General features: G+C 43.1%; 2 protein-coding genes across 2 annotated transcripts; one reads left to right on the top strand and one right to left on the bottom strand.

Annotated features, from left to right (window-relative positions):
* Positions 1-1,223: 1,223 nt before the first annotated feature.
* LOC306795029 (retinol dehydrogenase 13-like) lies at positions 1,224-4,184 on the bottom strand. The gene is made up of 7 exons (XM_079293357.1): positions 4,057-4,184; positions 3,537-3,655; positions 3,296-3,451; positions 3,081-3,185; positions 2,711-2,923; positions 2,481-2,582; positions 1,224-1,789 (listed from the first exon to the last, which is right to left on the bottom strand). Exons 1-7 carry the CDS (start codon positions 4,119-4,121, stop codon positions 1,482-1,484), a joined length of 1,068 nt encoding a protein of 355 aa, XP_079149483.1. The 5' UTR covers positions 4,122-4,184; the 3' UTR covers positions 1,224-1,481.
* Positions 4,185-6,850: 2,666 nt separating this feature from the next.
* Positions 6,851-15,442, top strand: sbk1 (SH3 domain binding kinase 1; the record flags this gene model as incomplete). The annotated part of the gene is made up of 4 exons (XM_079293260.1): positions 6,851-6,888; positions 12,994-13,235; positions 13,916-14,118; positions 14,615-15,442. 4 exons carry the CDS (start codon positions 6,851-6,853, stop codon positions 15,440-15,442), a joined length of 1,311 nt encoding a protein of 436 aa, XP_079149386.1.
* Between the last annotated feature and the right edge of the window lie 6,442 nt (positions 15,443-21,884).

The raw sequence follows: 21,884 nt of genomic DNA, 5'->3' as shown, positions 1-21,884 counted from the left end.
TATAGCTATATATACTTATATATACTTATATAAATTATGTTTGGGATGCGTTTGTCTACCTTCTTAATATTAGCTTCTATTATTCTAGTATGATATAGTATTCCAAATCACCCACTTCATGATGACAATGAACTTGCATTGTCTTGTTTTCATGGTGAACGTTATATCATTTATGTAGGAGTAGTTGTACTGCACTGAATTACCATGCAACATCAATACAAATCATTTATTTTGAAAAGCAGATAATGTTTCCATGATGGATTACCAAACTGACTTTCTGACCAAGTTCTTTGAAACTAAATAAAAAGGCTTCCAAGATGAAAAAAACATTCACAAACTTGAAACAAATCGGGATGAATGGTCAGCCGTTATGTACACGTGATCTGTACGAAAAACGTCAAAAATATAATACGAGTCTGTAATTTAATGCCAACAGCCAGATGGCGCCATTTGTATCGTCTGCTTTAATCCACTGATAAAACTATTGGCAGTACTCTCAATATATACCGAAGAGTAAACATACAAGAGAATGCCTCTCTGCAAATAATATCTACAATAAATAAACGTATATGGTTTAAATCACTGAAACTTGATTCACTTGTGTTCCTGGAGTCTGTGTGGATAAAGTTAAATCCTGTCTGTGAAATGTTCCAGCAGGCATAAAAACAATGGCTCAAGAGATTTTGATTTAGATTTTAAAAAGCTAAAAGCTTGTTTTATGGTGGGGATTTTAAGATTTCAGTGGCTTTTAGGGTAATCCTCCTCTCCTTTCTGTTTTTGCCCCAGATTAGATGTTTCTCCAAAGCCCCTTCCAGTTTTAGTACACACTGTAAACTACTTTGGCGTTTAATTTTTACCTCTTTACTTGAGATTTTATTGAACTGGTTTATTTCTTTTTTGCAGCACTGTTTATACCATCTTCCCATTGGTTTTTGAATTAATAAAAAACAACTTCAGGAAAGATTAAAGTAACTTATTTACTGGTAAAGGCTAAAACCGTGTTCAACAGTAGCATAAGAGGAGAAGAGTCATGAAGTCAACAAAACAAACAAAGCGACTCACTAACGTGAGGCTACATCTGCACTGATAAGCCTCCTGTAGTTACGCAGCAATATCCATTAAAAGGTTGTGAACGTTAGCTAACATTGGCCACCATAAGCTGCTGGTAACACCAGACAAAGTGAGGCTGTAGCAGCAAAACCCCCGAGTGTGTTGAAGTGAGTGTGTTGTCATTTGCTAGAAACAAGTGTTTAAAATGATACAAAGTCTCGCTTTTTCAAGAAAAGAGTCCTTTGTCAAAGGGTGCTTGTTGAACATGTTTTAAAGAACCCTGATGCAGCAACATCAAGGCATGTACAAAAGACTGTCTTTATTCAGACAACCAGACTAAATGACTCAGACAGTTAATTGTTTCATGAGCCAGACACAGCTTAAGCAATAAAGGTCCATTATCCTCTGCCGGCCCAGAGGCCAGAGCAGGCCTACAGCCCCACAGCTGGTCCTGGACTGTGTCTCTGCTCTTGGACAGTCTGTGCAGCTTTGCTCTGGACTTCTGTTGCTGGCTTTGACTTGTCGGATTGTCCTTTCTCCTCCAGACCCACCAGCCTGCCGCTGACCTCCCACAGCCTGCGAGCTGCCTCGTCATCCAGGGCTTGGGGCGCCGGTTCCTTTTCTGTCATCACGTCGTAGTACCTCCCCGTCACCCCTTCCATCTCCTCGGACACTGCCAGGTAGACGCTGGGCTGGGCCCCCAGCTCTGGGCTCTTTACCAACATGGAGAAAAAGGGACCTGTCGGGGGGGGGGGGGGGGGTGTTGGTTTAAACTCAGCAGGAATACCATGTTTTAAACCATCTTTCAGATCCTATCCTTTATTAGATTTAATGGCCAATGTCGAGTAACAATCCCGGAACTTACTGGATTCATGTTGTTGGCCAATGACGACATGAAACGCTGACATTAATGTGCAACAATTATGTTTGTTCATATCCAAATCTGGCACACGTTGCTCTGTGGATTTGTATCATCTTTTAAATGATCTCAATAACGTACACGGTTGTCCTGTGGTGAGGATTTGTATTACCTTTGAGTGCTTCTATTTAAAAAACAAACTGATTGCACTATAAAAAAAAAAAAGTGTAATCACTGAAAAAGTAACGAGAGCGTGTATCAGCAACAATGTTGGAAGCACTGGTGTACTTTGACTTCAGAGGTTTTATTTGAACTGTAATATAATCTTAGTTGATGTGATGTAGACACTTTATAATGAATTCAAATAGGAAACTTTTTATAAACAGAAATACGGTCAGTTTATGTTTTATATTTTCACAGACCAAGTAGATGAGAATAGAAAACTCACTGAGTACACCGATGCCATGTAGCAGAGCTCATACAGCCCGAGCTAATTGTTCCATGTGCATTGGGTATCAGCATTTATTGGTTTCTCTAAATTCAGAATCCAATAAGAAAGCCGGATACTCACTGAGCACAGAGCTGGAGAACTGTGATTGGTGCAGACCCGTGTGCCTCCCGAGATCCGTGGCAACAACGCCTGGGTGCGCAGCATTCACTGTGACTCCTGTGCCTGTTACACACACACACACACACACACACACTGTTTAAAAATACATATCCACTGGCCAATTACAAACAAGAACATAGGCCGTACTCCCTCCCACACAAGCCCACATATGCATCAGCCCGTAGACTTGCCTTGTAATCGCTTGGCGAGCTCTCTGGTGAACAGAACATTGGCAAGCTTGCTCTGACAGTACGCCTGCTTGGTATCAAACTTCTTCTTCTCCCAGTTTAAGTCCTCGAAGTCAATCTTTCCAACAATGTGGGCGAGCGAGGCCATGTTGATCACTCTGCTGGGGGCGGACTCCTTCAACTTATCCAGCAGCAGGTTGGTCAACAAGAAGTGGCCTGGAGGAAGACAGAAACGACCGGGGTCAGGTATAGGGATGGAGAGAGCGAGGCTTGCTTAGAATTAAAATACAGTTTAGATACATTTTCTCACAAAGAGTTGAGAAAAACCAGACACCCCCGTCTGTCTCCGTTTGCCTGTTTGTTCAGTCGGTACCTAAGTGGTTAACTCCAAACTGCATGTCGAAGCCATCTTCTGTCTTCCCTGCCGGACATCTCATGACTCCAGCATTGTTTACGAGAACATCCACACGCCGCTCCTCTACAAGACAATGGACTTGTTATTTAAGAAGCCGTTACTGGGTGTGCTTTGTTTCAATAACTGAACACATAACTGGAGAAGTGACAGAGCGACACGCTTTGTTTTATCACCTCGTTTGATTCTCTCTGCAAACTCTCGAATGGATTTCACGGAGGCCAGGTCGAGGTGACAGGCGTAAACGTGAGGATTCAGGGTCTTCCCTCTTATTTCCTTTGCAGCCGCCTCGCACTTCTCCATGTCCCGACATCCCATAATGATCCGACCCCCTGAAAGATGCCGAAATGGGGGAAAGGAGTGTGTCATTGAGAGCAGAAGAACCGCTAAAGATTTTATCATTTATTTTCTCCGCACCTCTCTTGGCCAGTTCTTTGGCAGTCTCCTTCCCGATGCCCGTGTTGGCTCCTGTTATAACCACAGTCTTTCCAGTGATGGTGGCCTTACTGGGACACCGGCCTCCAGTCACATGGTTCCTATGAGAAGAATTAAAGTTCAGTGCCATCTTATTATTTTAAATAAATAAATAAAATATATATATGATTATTATATGTATGAACTGATGTAATAAGGGCCTTAGTTAGTATATGTCACCTTTACAATCTATTCAATAACGTTATAAATGCTGCCTTTGTAACACAGTGCGTTAGTAGTTAAGTCCTGTCTCCTCACTATGAGAACGAAGCTCAACACTAACGTTACTTACTTAACAACTTGCCATAACTAGGCTACCTTTCAACCAACACACACGTCACATTAAGGCCCGTCTGAACGTAACGCTAGCAGCGTAGCGTTACACGTATAAGCGGCAAAAGTGACACAGACAAGTGTAAAATGCACAGTTGCATCACGATGCAGTGGGCTTATCTCTACTCACTTCAGTAAAGCAGCAGCTCCAAACACTGCTCCAAAAAAAGAGACTGGTAAAATATATCTGCTCATTTATAGCTTAAAAAACGTGGTTCTAACCCTGTTTCCAAAATGTGGTTTGATAATATTCTCCAGAGCCACAAGGTTAAGCGCGCATGTTTTTAGCGTCATCGACTGAGCATAAAGCCCCATGGTATTGTGGGAAATGAAGTGCAGAAGGAAGTGTACGTCCAAAACAAGCAATGAACGACTTTTTAGCTACATTGTTGCATGGATTTTGTAAATAACAGACACAGTTGTAACAAGGACAGTAATAATGTGAGTGATTTTATATCTGGAGCATTTATTGTGTGCTTTCTGTTACTCTTTCAAAAACACCTTTACAATTATTTCTGGCGTTTGTTTTTTACTCCTGAGATGTATGAAAGTGATGCTAACTCTCAATTGCATTTACATTTGTCCTTGCCGTCACATGTTGGGAATACAATGTCATGAGAACAGAATAAAATGGGAGCATTTTGAGTCAGTGGAGAAGGTAAGGACTGTATGATTCACGGTGATGTGGTTGTAAATAGTTTTTTTCCTGTTTTTGGATTGGAAACACACGATGTGAAATGACTTTGCTGTTCTATCTTTGGGGAGCTAGGTGAGACTGGAAGAGGCAGATGGAAGACAGACCTATGAGATGGTCTACTTGCTGCTGTGGAGGGTCATACTAATGCATTGCATTACAGTCATTTAGCAGACGCTTTTATCCAAAGCGACTTACAATTCAGATTCCATCATACCGTAGGCCACGGGAGCTACGGGAGCAATTGTGGGGTTGAGTGTCTTGCTCAAGGACACATCGACATGCGACTAGTGGAGCCTGAACCGCCGATCCTCTGATTGAAAGATGGCCCTGCGCTCCACTCAGCCACAGTCGCCCCATAATGCCTGGAGGTGCGAGGGCTGGGGTATAGTTGCAGCATCATTTGAAGAACACAAAAACAGTTTTTCTTGTTTCTTTCCGAACTGTTGTAGATGTAAGCCTTCTCTAAAAACAGAGCGGGTTGAAATACATGTTGAATCTAGCATGTGGTTCGCGAACAGCATAGAAGTCCAAGAACTTTAAGAGACCAAAGCTTGAGGCCCTGCGTTAATATCCCTCCACTAGAGCAGCTAAGGACACAAATGCACCAAGATACATTTGAGAACAGTGAAAAAACAAGGCCACCCCCTTGCGACAAGACGTGACACATAAAAAGTAAAAACTAGGACGTGAGTCTGGTGCCTGAAAAAATAGGAGAGAGGAGGCGAGGGAGGAGCAACCCTGCTCTATTTGTTCACACCTCAGAGGTGTTTTGATCCTCTATGCTCTCTGCTGTCAGCCCTTAAGTGCTTTGACCTTCACTGTGATTTATGGCGGGCTCTGTTTCCAAGATGACCCAAAGGGAACTCTTCGCCTCGCTGCCTGTTGGCCTCACTCTTCCGTGTGAGACACCTGAATGTCTCAAAGAGTCGCTGAAGATGCAGCTATTCAATAGCCACCCATCTCCCCAACTCAAACAAAGGGATCAGAGTCACATTATCTTGTTTCAGGAGACAGGAAGATCATATTCCCCTTTACTGACTGTTTTTTTCCTCCAAGGCTTCATTCTTCCTCCCCCCCCCCCCTGTAATCTGGACTGCTTGAAAGCAGTTTATTTTTCACTCTTCTCAGCATGAGCCTGACCTGCATCTCTTCAACGTAAATCTGGGCTTGGAGAACAAAGCAGAAAAAGGTATGCATTGACGTAAAACCAATAACTCAAAGGAATAAAAAGAAGTTGCTCAAATGTATTATGACTGACGTTTGAGGGTCTGAGGGGAGATCAAGACAAGTAAAATGTCTCTTCATGAGGATCTTCATGAGCAGAAGCCTTCAACCCATCTGATCAGTGGTATTCGATGATGATGCATTAAGGTTATCTCTGTCGATACTGCTTTCTCAATCCAATCTGTTCTGCTTGGCAAACGTGTCTGGCAGGAGGCCTGTTGTTAAACATGTACAGTAAAAGGGGAGCTGCCAGGGGACTGAATTCATTCAGAAGTCTTGCCTTGCTGTTGCAGGACAGTTGGCAAAGTCACCGCGTGACGAACTTGAGGCCATAAACTGTTGAATTATGCAAGAGAGGGGCCGCTTGTTGTTCCTTCAAAGCATGGATCAAAAGTAAAAAATAAATAAATAAAAAAGCTTACGGACGCATTAGGGTTGGATGCTTGGATGCTGCGTCCAGGCACTAGGACCCGGGACACGTGAGCGTATTCGTTTGCCAGAGGGTGGAGACGGCGAACAACGACTGGTAGGACCAGCAGAGGATGTGAGTGAATGGGTTCGCCTCAGCGAGTGTGTGGTGCTGAACTGGGTCATGCGGACCACTGGTGGAGCGAAAGATAAACACGCACCCTCCTCCCGCTGCTTGGCAGGTTGAGATGGTGGGCGCTCAGAGGAGGGATCCCAGCCTGTGTGATCATCTCAGCCTCCAGCATCAGATGATGCTTTGATTTATTCAGCCTCCGAAGAAAGTCACTAAGTGAAGAGCTTCTCATAAGGACTGGGATCTTCTTGGGCGGGCAGCAGGCACAGCATCAACGGCGATATCGCATCCGAGCTTTTCCATCCGTGAAAACGGAGAGCTTTTTTTTGAGGTTTTGAATGGACCCCCGCGTGTTTTTGAGCACCTATACCTGATTGATAAGTTCTTAAGCGAGGAGACCCATCGATCGGTTTCTTGCAGACCTCTGCGGACCGGAGCCCAGCAGCTCTGCTCGCCGAGCGGATGCAGGACCATGGAGGAGAGAGACAGGTCGCCAGCAGGTGAGCGAGCAACCTAGACGCACCCCGAGGTGCCTGAAACCGAAAGCCAACGATAAAGGTTGAAAAACGATTGATTCATAAAAATATATATCGTTCAGATTTGTATTTGTGGATTTGAATTGTTTTCACATGCACGTAATTCTGATGATTGTGAGCAACTTTGTGTTGTCGGAACTTTGACTCGTAATGGACAATATTCATAATATATTCATAATATATTCGCCTACTGCCCGCTATAGTCTACAATAAAAAAATCAATGCCAGCAGTTATAGCACTACAGCTGCAGGATTAACTATAACTCGAGTTATAGTTGATAAATGTGTATCCTCACCCACATTCCTTCATTCATTGAAACTTTTTGTGATTCGGTCTGCGCTAAATGGACGCGAGGGCATGCCGGGGGAATCCACATTTAATGACCCTTTTATACTTTGTCCAGCGCGGACAGGTGATATATCGTTAATGCCGTCCAATGCATTTAAATGAGCAGCTGACTTGATAAAGCATGAGCCTGTAAAAGCAAAGCGTGGAGGCTAATGGACTCTAAATGAAAGGCAACACGGATATGCTGTAGTAATGGCCGGGACCTTTTAAAGGAATAGTTCATCCCAAAGTCAAGCAAAACTCTCAGTCCAAATTGCTTTACCGGGAGCAGCTATGCGTATTATTTCCCAAAACACTGTAAACACTGTAAATGTATACAGAGACATAGTTTAACAATCAGATATTACACTTAGCGTTCAGTTCCACTTGAATCAATCATCACAATATGCATAATGGTAGAAAATGCTGCACTTTCCAAATACAAACACACATCAGTTCAATAAAAGGAAATCAGACTCAGCGAACACAGTGTGCTATTGGACATCATGGCTGCTCAGAGAACAGAAATGATGCAAACATTGTCAATTAGTACATATAGAGGACATAGAGTCTGTGCCTTGCTGGATGGATTAAAGACATAACACATCACATAATATCTGCACATTAAATCCTAACCAGCAATTATTCATGAGAAAACAGTGTTTGATCTATGTACAGTGTGTTCTTTTCTTTAAGTGTCTTGTACAATCTGTCCTATACTCGCTTTTGCAGCAATAACTAATAACCAGCCAGCCATGCAACTAAAGCATAGTTGGATTTGAATTTGAGAGCGAGAGAGAGAGAGAGAGAGGGGGGGGGGGGGGGGGGGGTTAATTGCAGTATCAGCAATCACCATTCGTCCATCGATTGTGGTTCGAGGCTATATTGTACGTGAGCGCGATCACAAGTCACCACATACTGTTAGTTTGTCTTGAAGTTGGGGGGCAAATTGGTCGGAAAAAAAGGAGCAGTGTCCTCCTTAGCGATGCTCTTACATCATTTAGCCACACCCCCTTTTAGACCCCCATTTTCTGAGCTCATAGAGCCACATTTCCCCATGTATTTGGCATTAAAGGGACAGAGTCTACAGCATGTGGTACTAAGAGAGGGATGCTTCAATTCAGTCTCACTTCACCCAATCCCGCTCGCTCTCTCTCTCTCTCTCTCTCTCTCTCTCTCCATCCCTCTCTCCATCCCTCTCTCCTGTCACATGAAGCCTCCCTATTGGAACTTGAGGCCATTGGATTGTGAGGGAGTGTGGGTATGCTACATTATTCCATTATTGCAGTGAAATTTCACTGTGAAAATATGTTTTACAGTACATGGTTATGATGACAGATGCTCTACAGTTTCTACAAGATTGATTTATTCTGCATTGGCATGTTTGTTTTGGTTTACCAATGTGCTGTTTTTTTTCTTTGTCGGTTATTTGTGGTCCCTGCGCAGGACTAGAGCCAAGTGTCCTTCGCCTCCCATCGCTCATCTCCACTCTCAGTCATTGTTTGGATCCCTTTATCCTTGGGTTATCCCTTTCCAGGCTTTAAGTCGTCCCAACAGGAGGCCAATGGCCGGCGGGCAGCAGCGCATGGGATGTGTGGCATACAGTGGCGAGAGAGAGAGAGAGAGAGAGAGAGAGAGAGAGAGAGAGAGAGAGAGAGAGAGAGAGAGAGAGAGAGAGAGAGAGAGAGAGAGAGAGAGAGAGAGAGAGAGAGAGAGGGATGATGGGAGGGAGAGTGGAGGCGAGATAAGTCAGGGACGGGTCAGCACTCGGCCCCAGCAGGGATTCTCCATATGAACAGCCGGGCCAAGCTGAGAGCAAGTGATTTGTCAAAGTGAGTGCCCGTGGCCCAGGCCGCTAGTTCACCTATCACAGCACAGCGGGAGGTTTCTCCAGCCGCGTGTTGACGGAGGCACTAAACTCACCTGCTCATCGGCTCTGATGTTCTGTGTAAGGAAGGTGATTGTGTTTTTTTACGCCTGAGTAAGGAACAGAGTGTCCTGACAGCAACACAAGGAAGCCCATTTTGTTTTTTTGATCGTATGACAGATTGTTTTGGATGGCAGTCATTTGTTCTTATTCTATACACACTGAGACAACAAAGAGAGGGTCGGGCAGATGCACATGTGTGTCTATGCATGCAGTTGCTTTCTCTCAGTCAGTGAGAGAAACCACGTCCGTCACATCGTATTTCACTCTCTGTTTTCGCTGTGACGCAGAGGCAAGGCATGTTGGGCATTTTGACAGTAAATTGGACACAAGAGATCAGTCTTCACCCATAATGACTCTTCAGCCGAGAGCAAAGCAACTAGTCCATTAGTAATGGAGAGAGGTAGCACCGTGAAGCAGGCTCTGCCGCCTATTTATTTCTTTCATTAGTCCCTTGTTTACGTTGTCGAGAACAGACAAGAGAGAGCTAGGAGAGGAGGAAGGACGGCAAATCGCTGCGTGTAAAGCTGCTGATATATGCTTTGTGTATATTGAAAGACGTGTTAGCGATACAGATACAGCTTCAACTCTGTTGCACAGTTTTTGATCTGTTCCACGACCACGATTAAGCTCATCCCCTGTGTGTGAACCTGTATTCATGTCTGAACCTCACCCCTATTTATGTGCTAATCAATGTCATGTCACAGTTTATTGAAAGCAAAAGTCAGGGGATCACCAAAGCCAGTGGGATTGATCATGAATTGATCATGTGGGGGAGATCATGAATGTTAGAACAAAAGTGGCCAATGGCTTCCAATGGCTTTCAATAGCTCAATAGTTTGGACCAAAGTGGGGGACAGATTGACCAAGCAGCATCGCAGCATTGCCATCATGGCTAAAAACAAAGCTTATCTCTGAGAACAGTTGAAACTTGTGCCACCTGAAGTCCACATTAACACCTAAACTCACAAGTGCAACCCTCAGAGTTCAGAGGCCAGATCACAGCCCGAGGCTGTCAAGAGACAGTCTGTGAAAAGAGAGACGGTTGTCAGCTGCATCACAGGATAAAGCTCTGTTCGCATCTTCAGGCAGGTGTTTGTAGAAGAAAAAGGTCAACTGCTTCTGCGGTTTAATCTCATGTGTGACACTTGCAGTCCACCACCAGGTATCCAGACCGGCGCTGTGGTTATTAGGACGTGAAACTGGATGTTTTTTCCGGGAACAACCTGGTTTTTAAGAGGGTTATACTGCGAAAGCACTCAGCTCTGTTTGAGTAATTGCCAAATGGACCGAGATTACCAATCTGTATTTGAGGGGAAATTAGTGGCAGGAAAACAGATCATTGCTATGAGCGAATCTCTTGCATCTGCACTTTTTAGGAATTTGAAAAAAAACCCGGCTTGTTTTCAGGCTGTCCTTGTTTTCTTGACTGTGCATATTTGAGTTTATTTCCTGAGATTTTTCAAACGGTTGTCAAACACTCTCATGCCAGGGGATTTTTCATCGCAATTAAAACATGAAAATCCCAAATATTGATGTTTCAAGGACTAACCTGAACAACACAAAACAATACAAGGAATAAGTGAGCAGCCCAGGGATCTGTTTGCACAAGGCAAACAGATGATTGACAGTGAGTGGGACCGGCTCAAAAAAGACATTAAAATGTGCCTCAAGCCAAAATCGTCATCTGCGTGTTGTGTGGGTTGCTGTTATCTTGCCTTTAGCCGCCTGAGAGGACAGGAGAGGAGCAGAGGGCATGCATGGGCGATCAGTGGGGCATTTGGCTGAGCCGTGCAGAGGCTCACAGCTGCTGCCTCTCAGAGGTAGGAGCACAAAAGGCCTTTGAGTGTCACTGTGCGACTGATACACCGGACCTCACAGACACTCGCATACAATAATCTCCCAGAGACCACATAACTTCATCACCACACCTCCAGGGCACTACACTGCCATTTTTGGTTCACATTTACAGCATCATTGCAGCTACAGGGATCACCGTCTCCAAACCACTCGTCACATTTCAGAACTCTTAATTCAGTTCTGCAAGTTCTGTTGTGTGTGTGTGTGTGTGTGGGGGGGGGGGGGGGGGGTGTTGCTTTTATCTTTGTGGGAGCTGAGTAATGTGATTAAGATCCATGCTGCAAATTCTGCCCGTGGAGCTGACTGGAAGAAGTGCTAGTAAACAAGCGCTCCGGTCTGGATAATGATCAACTTTTGTGTTGACTCGCTGAAGGCTATACAGTGGGCACGCTCAGAATGAGTAGGCTACAATATTCACAGTCTCTTATATAAGCATCTTCATGATAAGAATCAAGAAGCAAGTGTTAGCTACAGAGATACATACAGGGGGCACTTTCTATTTGCAGAGTGATGAGCCAAGAACGCCAGGCTGCAAATGGCCGCATCCTATTTTAGTTTCCGCTGTAATAGCTATATTTATCACTCTCTTCCCTCAAGATAGCCAAGGAACCTCAACACCTTCGGAACAAAACCTCCTGTGCCATGTTCTCTTCAACTGTACATTTGCTGTACTGCGCAGTGCGCATTAATTCAGTGCTGCACCCCCCACAACATGCACCTGTCAGTCGACACAGACGCATTTGTGATACTCTCGTTTAAACCAGTGGTGCTGAGAAACTGACAGCAGGGAGACGAGAACAAAGTGCAAAGCAGTTGCCTTTGAGTGATGGATGAAAAAGGCCATCAGCAAAATTGTTTGCGCTGATTTGATTTCCATTAGTGGGCCTGTGTGTGTGTGTGTGTGTGTGTGTGTGTGTGCATGATTGGATGATTACATTTGATTTTGTGTGTATGGAGGGGGGTTGAAGAGAGACAATGGGTAAGATCATCAGTGTGAGCCACTTCATTTCCTCAAAAGGGTCCATTTTATACAGTTTGCGTAAGAGTTTTATTGTTTGCTCAATCGCTGTGGCAGAAGCTCATCTGCACAGTCACTCATCTCTGATTTTTAATTTGTTATCAGTTGGTACATTTAGTGTGCAGCTGTATTTTCCCTCCTGGGATCAGTTTGACCTATTTCAAACTTGGCACTTCTGAAAATCAGCAATCATTTTTCGGTTGCAGTATTTCTTTTCTGATAAGCTCATAAGCAACCTCTTTTCCTCACAGCACAACTGGCTGTATCTACTGTTGGGAAATGTGTATGTATACCTCAGAGTGGTCCCAGATGACCATGCCTTACCGGCGTGTATATACCATGGTGTTGTCAGCTCTCTCTCCATGTGTTTCCATTTGTTTGTCCTTCTACCTGGTCGTATTGATTTTCGCATGGCTGTCTGGCAGTAAGTGCTGTCTGAGACCAGCCATATGTGAAAGCTGGCCAGAGTTATCCAGAGGGACAGCGGGGGGTTTAATACATTTACTGAAAGCACTTCCCATGTTGATGCCTTCCCTGAATTGATTGTATGGAAACGAAGGTCTGTTAAAGCCTCCCTGATTTAACCACGCTTTGGGACACAATGTGCCGACAAGATTACATGGATGTGCGCCAACTAATATGACAACACTTGAGATGATTCTGTCATAAACACATTCAGGCATAACATTTACATCGCATCACTTTTTGTTTCTTGTAAATTGTATTTTTTTTTTTCCATCATTGTCACATTTTGTTCAACAAATCAAATGACTCCTACATGCAAAATAATAAGAATAAAAATAATAATGTTTGTAAAATCCCCCACAAATCAAATAAATATTCCTACATTAATCTGCAGCATTATCTCATATCACGTTCCGTCATCATAGCAGAGGAAATCATGACTCGAAGCGGTGTTTGTTCCCCTTCATTCAGTCTGCCCCACAGCGTCAAGGCGAGCCTGTCTCTTTCTCCGACTGGGCCGGGACGGGTGGGCAGCGGCGGGGGCTCCCCTACATCCAAGATGGGCTACTGCGGAGGGGTGCCTGTGGAGGACATGCAGGCCCTGGCCATCACCTCACTTTCGGCAGCAGACATAGCCAAACAATATGAGCACATCCGTGAGCTGGGGAAGGGCACGTACGGCAAGGTGGACCTGGTGGCACACCGGACACAGGGTGAGTTGAGATCTTTACCCTTTACCTCTTGTATTAGTGTGTCTTGAGCGTCGACCACACAAGTACGAAAAATACATTTTGTACAGCAGATTGTTCCGATCCCCACATTGTGCCAGCATTCCTCACAGCTGAAGATAACCAGCTAAGGCAGAGCAGCATGTTGTGAAGTCTAGTGCTAAGACGTTCATTTCGGCAGTTAAAAGGGTTTGTTGAGGATTTTTTTTAAGGCTACTGTTTAATCCTTGCTTGTAAGGAATTCAAGGTTATAGAGCTGGTGTGGTCTGAAAGCGGAGTAACGACGCAATGTCAAGTGTTGCAGAGTGAGGCTGAGAGGCTTGAGAGAGATTTAAAGTGCTGCGTGCGCTCCAAAGAGCCTCTGGTATTTCTGCAGCTGTGATCTTGAACAGCTGGTTGTATGTGTGTAACAGAGATAACTTTCATTCACTGTACATGTTTATGAGAATGAATGTAGCAGCTGTCATTAACACAGGGTTCGGTAGTTGGAAACCTCTCCACTCCCTTAGAGTGTCAGGTGACACTTTCACATTCACTGTAGGTGCTTTTTTCACTTGTTTTGGACAGTAAAACGTTGGCAATAGTTATATGATGTGTAGGTTTGATACACCAGAGCTCAATTTTGTCCATCTACATGTTTATATCTGAATTTTCCTTTTTTTTAGGCACCAAAATGGCGCTCAAGTTTGTCACCAAGAACAAGACTAAGCTCAAGAGTTTCCTGCGGGAGTACAGTCTAACAGGCTCACTTAGCTGCAGCCCTTTCATCATCAAAGTCCTGGACGTACTCTTTGAGACGGAGGACAGCTATGTGTTTGGACAAGAATATGCCCCCGCCGGGGACCTTTTTGACATCATCCCCCCACAGGTAAAGCAATCATTCTTCCTTTCACCAATCCCCGTCCTCACTCAACCGGAGCTGCTCCAATCAGCCCCCATGTTCAAACAAGGCAGTTTTAACGAGCTCTCCTGGGATTGGAGCTTTATCTTCGTCCCGGTTTTCTGTCTGCGCAGAGCTCTCACTTCGCGTTAGTGCTATTCCAGTTGATGTGATGGGTGCTTGACTTCAAGGTTCTTCTAAAGACTCATTAATAATGGTTTGCAGCGGAACTCAAAACTTAGACTCTTTTATTTCAGTTTTTCTTTTTGGAGTGCATCACTTATCAAACCACTCAATATAACCATCACCGACTCTTTTTCAACTGTTCTGTAACCTACTCACCACAAAGCTCTTTTTCTGGTATCACCTCCCATAGTCTCACCTCCTACACAATGTACTGTATATATTAGACTGCGTTAATCCAAATCTCTATTTTTATGCCTTCGTTTCTCCAACACTTTCCTCCGCTCTCTCTTCTTCTCAGGTGGGTCTGCCAGAGGAAATGGTCAAACGCTGCATGCAGCAACTGGGCCTGGCTCTGGACTTCATGCACAGTAAAAACCTGGTGCATCGGGACGTCAAGCCTGAGAATGTGCTCCTGTTTGACCGTGAGTGCCGCCGCATCAAACTGGCTGACTTTGGCATGACCAGACGCGTGGGATGCCGTGTGAAACGGGTGAGCGGCACCATCCCCTATACGGCGCCAGAGGTGTGCCGCGCCAGCCGTGCTGACGGTTTCCTCGTGACCACCAGTCTGGATGTTTGGGCGTTTGGCGTTCTGATCTTCTGTATGCTGACGGGCAATTTCCCCTGGGAGGCAGCGCTGGCGGCCGATGCCTTCTATGAGGAGTTTCGACGCTGGCAGAAAGCAGGGTGTCCCGTGGGGACCTACCCGTCCCAGTGGCGCCGCTTCACTGACGATGCCTTGCGCATGTTTCAGCGGCTGCTCGCCCCCGAGCCGGAAAAACGCTGCGGAGTCAAGGACGTCTTCTGCTTCGTCAAGTACGAGCTGGTCAGCGAGCTCAGGCGCAGAGCATCTTGCCGAGCCAAGAGAGGTGAGAGGTCAAGCTCGGGAGTGTGCACTGGCAGTTGCACTTCCTCCGCGTCTTCCACTTCATCACGCTCCTCGCACAGACACCCGGAGCCCTCCACCCCTCCAGGAACATCCTGCCTGCGCCCGGCACCACTCCAACGCAGTGTCCTGTCCGACCCGCTATCTCCCAGAGAGGACTCTGGACAACACCAGTCTCCAGGCCGAGACAAGAACAAAAGCCAGATGGTAATGGCAACTGCCATCGAAATCTGTGTGTGACCACGCGAACGTTAGCAGTGGAGACTAGATGGCTTTTCACAGTAATAACAAGCTGTGAAGAGGTGTTAATGACTACCACAGAGACTCCACTGAAAAAGAGGTAGCCTACTTTAACCGTGAAAGAGAAGCTCGGGATCACATCCCCAGCTGTGGAAATGGACACCAGCAATTAGCGGTACACACTTGGACAGCTTATCACTGCCATATGCCGGTTGGGTTTTGATTTGTGACCAAAGACTGCTTCCAAAGCTGAGAAGCTGTTTAAGAGTCCCATGATGTTGCTCCTCTCAGCAGCTCATGCTGCCATCCAGACGTTTGTGTTTTCTGCCCATACACTGTGGTGGTGCTCATGATTCTATTAGATACTTCATAAAAAATGGATTCTGTCTTCTTTCACTCACCACTCGGTGTCTCTTTACTTGAGTTGATGTTGCGTCTCTTTAACAGTGTTTATTTATCTCAGAGTATAAACTCCGGGGAGGCCAACACATCTGATCTGGTGATGCCGATCAGTGTGAGGCCGGTGATCTGAAGGCAATCGACGCAACCTGCCGTTTCTCAGACTTCCTGCCAACTTCCAATGCATAAAATGTGTCTTTTCCAGAGAAAGTGTTATTCAGAGAAAATTCATTAGAAAAATAAGAATTGAAACCTTTATGTAGCAGTTTGTATGAGATGTCTTCTTCGTGTAGGTGACTTACATGAAGTTCTCAGAGATAGGCGTCACCTCAGGACACTTCAGTAGGTAACTTCTTGTTTTATTATTAATGGAAATTCATTGACTGGCTGAAAAAACTCATCTGTCACTTTTGAACTGCTCCCAATGACATTTATTTCCAGTGTAACAAAATAGAATACAGGGATTGTACATTTTATCAGTGAAAAAAAGGTGGTGAACAACGAACAAAGAAGAGGAGCAGAAATGTCTTTTTATTGTTTCTTTTCTACCTGCCTCGTGTGCTTGGATGTGTATGCGTGAGTTTCAAATCCTAAAGCACAAGATTTTTGTAAAGGAGGAGAACTCTTAGTGAAAACTACGACTCTTTATTGTAAATAATTTGATATTTCTAGGAGTGCACCATATTATCAGGTAGTTCACCTATGTAGCGGTACTCATTTTCTACAACAGGGGAAAACGTTTTAGGGTTTTACAGTTTCTGTCGAGGCAATGCATTGTATGTAGCAACAAAATATGACATAATGTACAGTATATCACAACAAATTAAATCTATAGAAATATGATCAAGAGCCTTTCACAATGTGTAACATGGTAGCAGCAGCAGTTCTCTTTTTTATTTTTATTGTTTTGGGGTTTATTGTCTGAGCTGAACCACGTTTTCTAGACCCAGCTATATAACACACATTGATGAATAGACACCACTCATTTCTGTATTTTCCTGTCACTACCATCTTATCATGAGCAACATCCATCTCCTGTGTAAAACATCATCATGCTCCCTGATTGTTAATTATTCTCATTCAATCAGCTTTGCAGTTCAACACCTTCACAAATGAATTTGCCATCATCACAAAAGGTGTTCCAATATTTGAGCATCAACATGCAACATTAACACACTGCTCAGAATATGTTGTTGCACCCCGTATGCTCACCTTTAATTTAATTTGCCTCTCTCCCTGGGAATTCATCCAAATGTATCCCTTGAATAGCAGAGCCCAGGAGTTTGTTTTCTGCCGGGATGACCTCTGTGTCAGCTGTAGATGGTCTGCCGAGCTGAAGATAGACCCCGAACAGCGTTCTGCTTCAGCTTCCAAAGAGATACTCCTAATTACGAAAGCATCTAAAAAGCAGGGTATGTTCAATGTGAATGCTTCAATGCATGCTCATTACCATTATTTGTCTTGCTTGAATTGCGTTACTCAGGTGTGTGCGTGTCTATGTCTGTGTTTGTGTGTGTGCTTGTCTTCTCTTTCTTTATTCCCCCACTCCTCCCATGGCAGCCCATCAGCTCTGTCGCCATAGTGACAGTGCCAGTGCTCCCCTGCTTCTTCTTCTGTCCTCTTCTCGAAAATCAAGTCTAATTGAGCCCAAATGAAACAACTGGTCACCAACCCCCTCTTCCAGTCACCCACAGCTCCTCATGACAGTTGCTTAGCTTATTATACTGGATGACACATTTCTGCAGTTACACATTTTCCTGTATTTTATGAGCCAGTTCACAGACCTAAGTCTTTATCCCAGTCTCAGGCATAATCTAAACCGTCACTGGTCCCTGTCATTTTCTTTGTCTCTTTCCATTCTTACTCTTGAGTCTGAAAAGGTATCTGATTGAGGCTGAAGACTTGTCAAGGTGATGTGTTGTATGCTGAGATGTCGGCTGCCTCATAGGATCTGTCAAACGGTAATCCATTAGTATATTGTGGTAGAATAGGAATTATCCCTGCCCTACGTCTTGCTATTCGGTTTGTGGGATAATGTAGGATCTGCATAGTCGAAAAAGACAGGGATTAGATGGACGGCGTGTGAAAGGTTATATGACGTAAAGCAACTCAACGTAACGCAACTCAATGCAAAACAAGTAAACATAGCGCAACTCAACATAACTTGATGCAACTTAAAGAAACTCAATGTAACATGGCGTACACACGAAGAAACATTATGTAAAGCATCATGGCATGAGAAATCAGTCACGCATCATAACATGACGTTACATGACACAACATAACATGAAGCAACATAACGTGATGCGACATAACATGACGCAACATAACATAAAGAGACAACATGACGCAACATAACATAAAGAGACATAATATGACGCCACATAACATAAAGAGACATAACATGATGCAACATAACATAAAGAGACATAACATAGAGATATAACATGACGCAACATAACATAAAGAGACATAACATGACGCAACATAACATAAAGAGACAACATGATGCAACATAACATAAAGAGACATAACATGACGCCACATAACATAAAGACACATAACATGATGCAACATAACATAAAGAGACAACATGATGCAACATAACATAAAGAGACATAACATGACGCAACATAACATAAAGATACATAACATGACGCCACATAACATAAAGAGACATAACATGACGCCACATAACATAAAGATACATAACATGACGCCACATAACATAAAGAGACATAACATGACGCAACATAACATAAAGAGACATAACATGATGCCACATAACATAAAGAGACATAACATGATGCCACATAACATAAAGAGACATAACATGATGCCACATAACATAAAGAGACATAACATGACGCCACATAACATAAAGAGACATAACATGATGCCACATAACATAAAGAGACATAACATGATGCCACATAACATAAAGAGACATAACATGACGCAACATAACATAAAGAGACATAACATGATGCCACATAACATAAAGAGACATAACATGATGCAACATAACATAAAGAGACATAACATGATGCCACATAACATAAAGAGACATAACATGACGCCACATAACATAAAGAGACATAACATGACGCAACATCACATAAAGAGACATAACATAAAGAGACATAACATAAAGAGACATAACATGACGCAACATAACATAAAGAGACATAACATGACGCAACATAACATAAAGAGACATAACATGACGCACACATAACATAAAGAGACATAACATGATGCAACATCACATAAAGAGACATAACATGATGCAACATAACATAAAGAGACATAACATGACGCACACATAACATAAAGAGACATAACATGATGCCACATAACATAAAGAGACATAACATGATGCCACATAACATAAAGAGACATAACATGATGCCACATAACATAAAGAGACATAACATGACGCAACATAACATAAAGAGACATAACATGACGCCACATAACATAAAGAGACATAACATGATGCAACATAACATAAAGAGACATAACATGATGCCACATAACATAAAGAGACATAACATGATGCCACATAACATAAAGAGACATAACATGACGCAACATAACATAAAGAGACATAACATGACGCCACATAACATAAAGAGACATAACATGATGCCACATAACATAAAGATACATAACATGACGCCACATAACATAAAGAGACATAACATGACGCAACATAACATAAAGAGACATAACATGACGCAACATAACATAAAGAGACATAACATGACGCACACATAACATAAAGAGACATAACATGACGCCACATAACATAAAGAGACATAACATGATGCAACATAACATAAAGAGACATAACATGATGCAACATAACATAAAGAGACATAACATGACGCACACATAACATAAAGAGACATAACATGACGCAACATCACATAAAGAGACATAACATAAAGAGACATAACATAAAGAGACATAACATGACGCAACATAACATAAAGAGACATAACATGACGCAACATAACATAAAGAGACATAACATGACACCACATAACATAAAGAGACATAACATGACGCCACATAACATAAAGAGACATAACATGATGCCACATAACATAAAGAGACATAACATAAAGAGACATAACATGACACAACATAACATAAAGAGACATAACATGATGCCACATAACATAAAGAGACATAACATGATGCAACATAACATAAAGAGACATAACATGATGCAACATAACATAAAGAGACATAACATGACGCAACATAACATAAAGAGACATAACATGACGCAACATAACATAAAGAGACATAACATAAAGAGACATAACATGGCGCAGCTTGTCGTTCTGATGTGAGCAGCTGTGGCTTTGTTAAACATCACAGCCATTAGCATAATTCGACTACTATCAGTTGTTGCAATGTGCTTGGCTGTTTCTCATGGACTGTTATGACAGGAATTGTCGAGTTTATTGATGAGGTGTCAAATTGCTGTATATCAAGTTTTGCTGACGTGCTAGAGCAGCCTTCCGTTTACCCAGATTATCCTGATCCAATGATCAATGAACTGTTTTCTGCCAGCAAGTGTTGTAGAATATAATGTAAATACTATATGTACTGTCTTTAACAAAATAAAAAATGATTAACACTAAATATCCATGTGTTGAAATCAATTTATGAAGCACACTTTATGGCTCCAGGGTCTTTCTGTGGGTGTTTAGAAATACTGTGTTTTTTTTTCTTTTTCTGCCACTGCAGGCAAAGCTCATTCAGACCAGCTTTGTATGGTCCCCAGACTCCACATTCGATGAAGGTCAGCTTGAATCACATGTGATTTCCCGAGGCTTTGGTCTGGTTCGCCAGCGAACCCCCAGACTATTTTAATATGCCGACTTCCTTCTGAAAGCCCAATTAACACATCTGTAGATAGGAGTTATCTGCAACCCTCAAAGAGCAAATGAGTTCAAGGGACGGTTAGAATATGGCACCGAAGACGAGAACGGCCATCAGCCCAGCAGCCCTTCATACTGTTGTGTCAGGGTGGAAGAGTTTGCTCAAGTTGTTATCAGACTGAGTTAGGACAGCGGCGGTAAGCTGTGGTGTATCTGCCACCGAGAAAAACGAATCACTTCAGACAATGCAAGACAAAAGAAAGGTCAACCATGACACACAGGGCTTGTGTTGTGAGTGGAAGCTTGTCCTTTGTGATAGCCTGTTCTCTGCCCTTAAAGGCCTACAGCGGGCTAGTGTCAGTGTAAGAGTCCTAATTGTGTTAGCTCAAACACACATCTGAGAAGATGGAAAATGCTGAAAAGTGGAGGCATTTAGTGGAGGCTACAGTTGTATTTAAAGGGTGAGGTCACCCAAATAACAAAAACACATTTATCCCATTTATCCTTTGGGATATCTATTTTTTGGTAAAAGCATACTCAACAGCAACTTTTCTTTCCAGAAACAATGTCTTATTTCCCGCGATAGCTTCGAGACATATTGTTATTTTAATATCTGCATGGCTATACCAATAGGGTTAAGTGTTTTTTTTCCTCTTAATGGCCAAATCCGGCCCGCCACGTCATTGTATATGGCCCGCAAATGGAAAGTCAATTTTTTTTTAAAGTTAGACTTGATGATAATAATATCCCCATCGTCGAAATTATGAGATAGAAAGTCGAAGTTATGAGATAAAAAGTCATAACTATGATAGAAAGTCTCAATAATGAGATACTTAAACACACAGTCATAGAAGCAGCTCTTTGGCTGGTTACTGTACACTTGGAATGGAAATGTATTGTGAGTACATTGAAGACTACTTTAAACGTGGCTTCACAACCTCATGAAATACTTCACGTGGGATTGTGCAAACGCACCCTTGAAAGGATTTTACGCATTGAACAAAGTTATTGCAATAACTTGTGTTTGATATTTGTCTTTGCTATTTTCTTCAACAGTTTGATCTTTGATAGAGTAATGTGGGTTTCTTAACCCTAACTTAAAAGGATTTAAGTTGTAACAGAAATGTGCTTAAATATATTTTTAC

Source organism: Melanostigma gelatinosum (genome assembly GCF_949748355.1).
Source record: "Melanostigma gelatinosum genome assembly, chromosome: 21".
NCBI lineage: Eukaryota > Metazoa > Chordata > Actinopteri > Perciformes > Zoarcidae > Melanostigma > Melanostigma gelatinosum.
Note: the sequence above shows the minus strand (reverse complement) of the source record. Positions and strands in the feature narration are given on the sequence as shown.

Excerpts from the sequence above, each read along its gene's own strand:
- LOC306795029 (XM_079293357.1), bottom strand. The coding sequence starts at position 4,121 with ATGAGCAGATATATTTTACCAGTCTCTTTTTTTGGAGCAGTGTTTGGA. Across the intron at positions 3,656-4,056 it reads GGAGCTGCTGCTTTACTGAA|GAACCATGTGACTGGAGGCC; the intron begins GTGAGTAGAGAT and ends TTCTTCTCATAG. Across the intron at positions 2,924-3,080 it reads GTTTGGAGTTAACCACTTAG|GCCACTTCTTGTTGACCAAC; the intron begins GTACCGACTGAA and ends GTCTTCCTCCAG.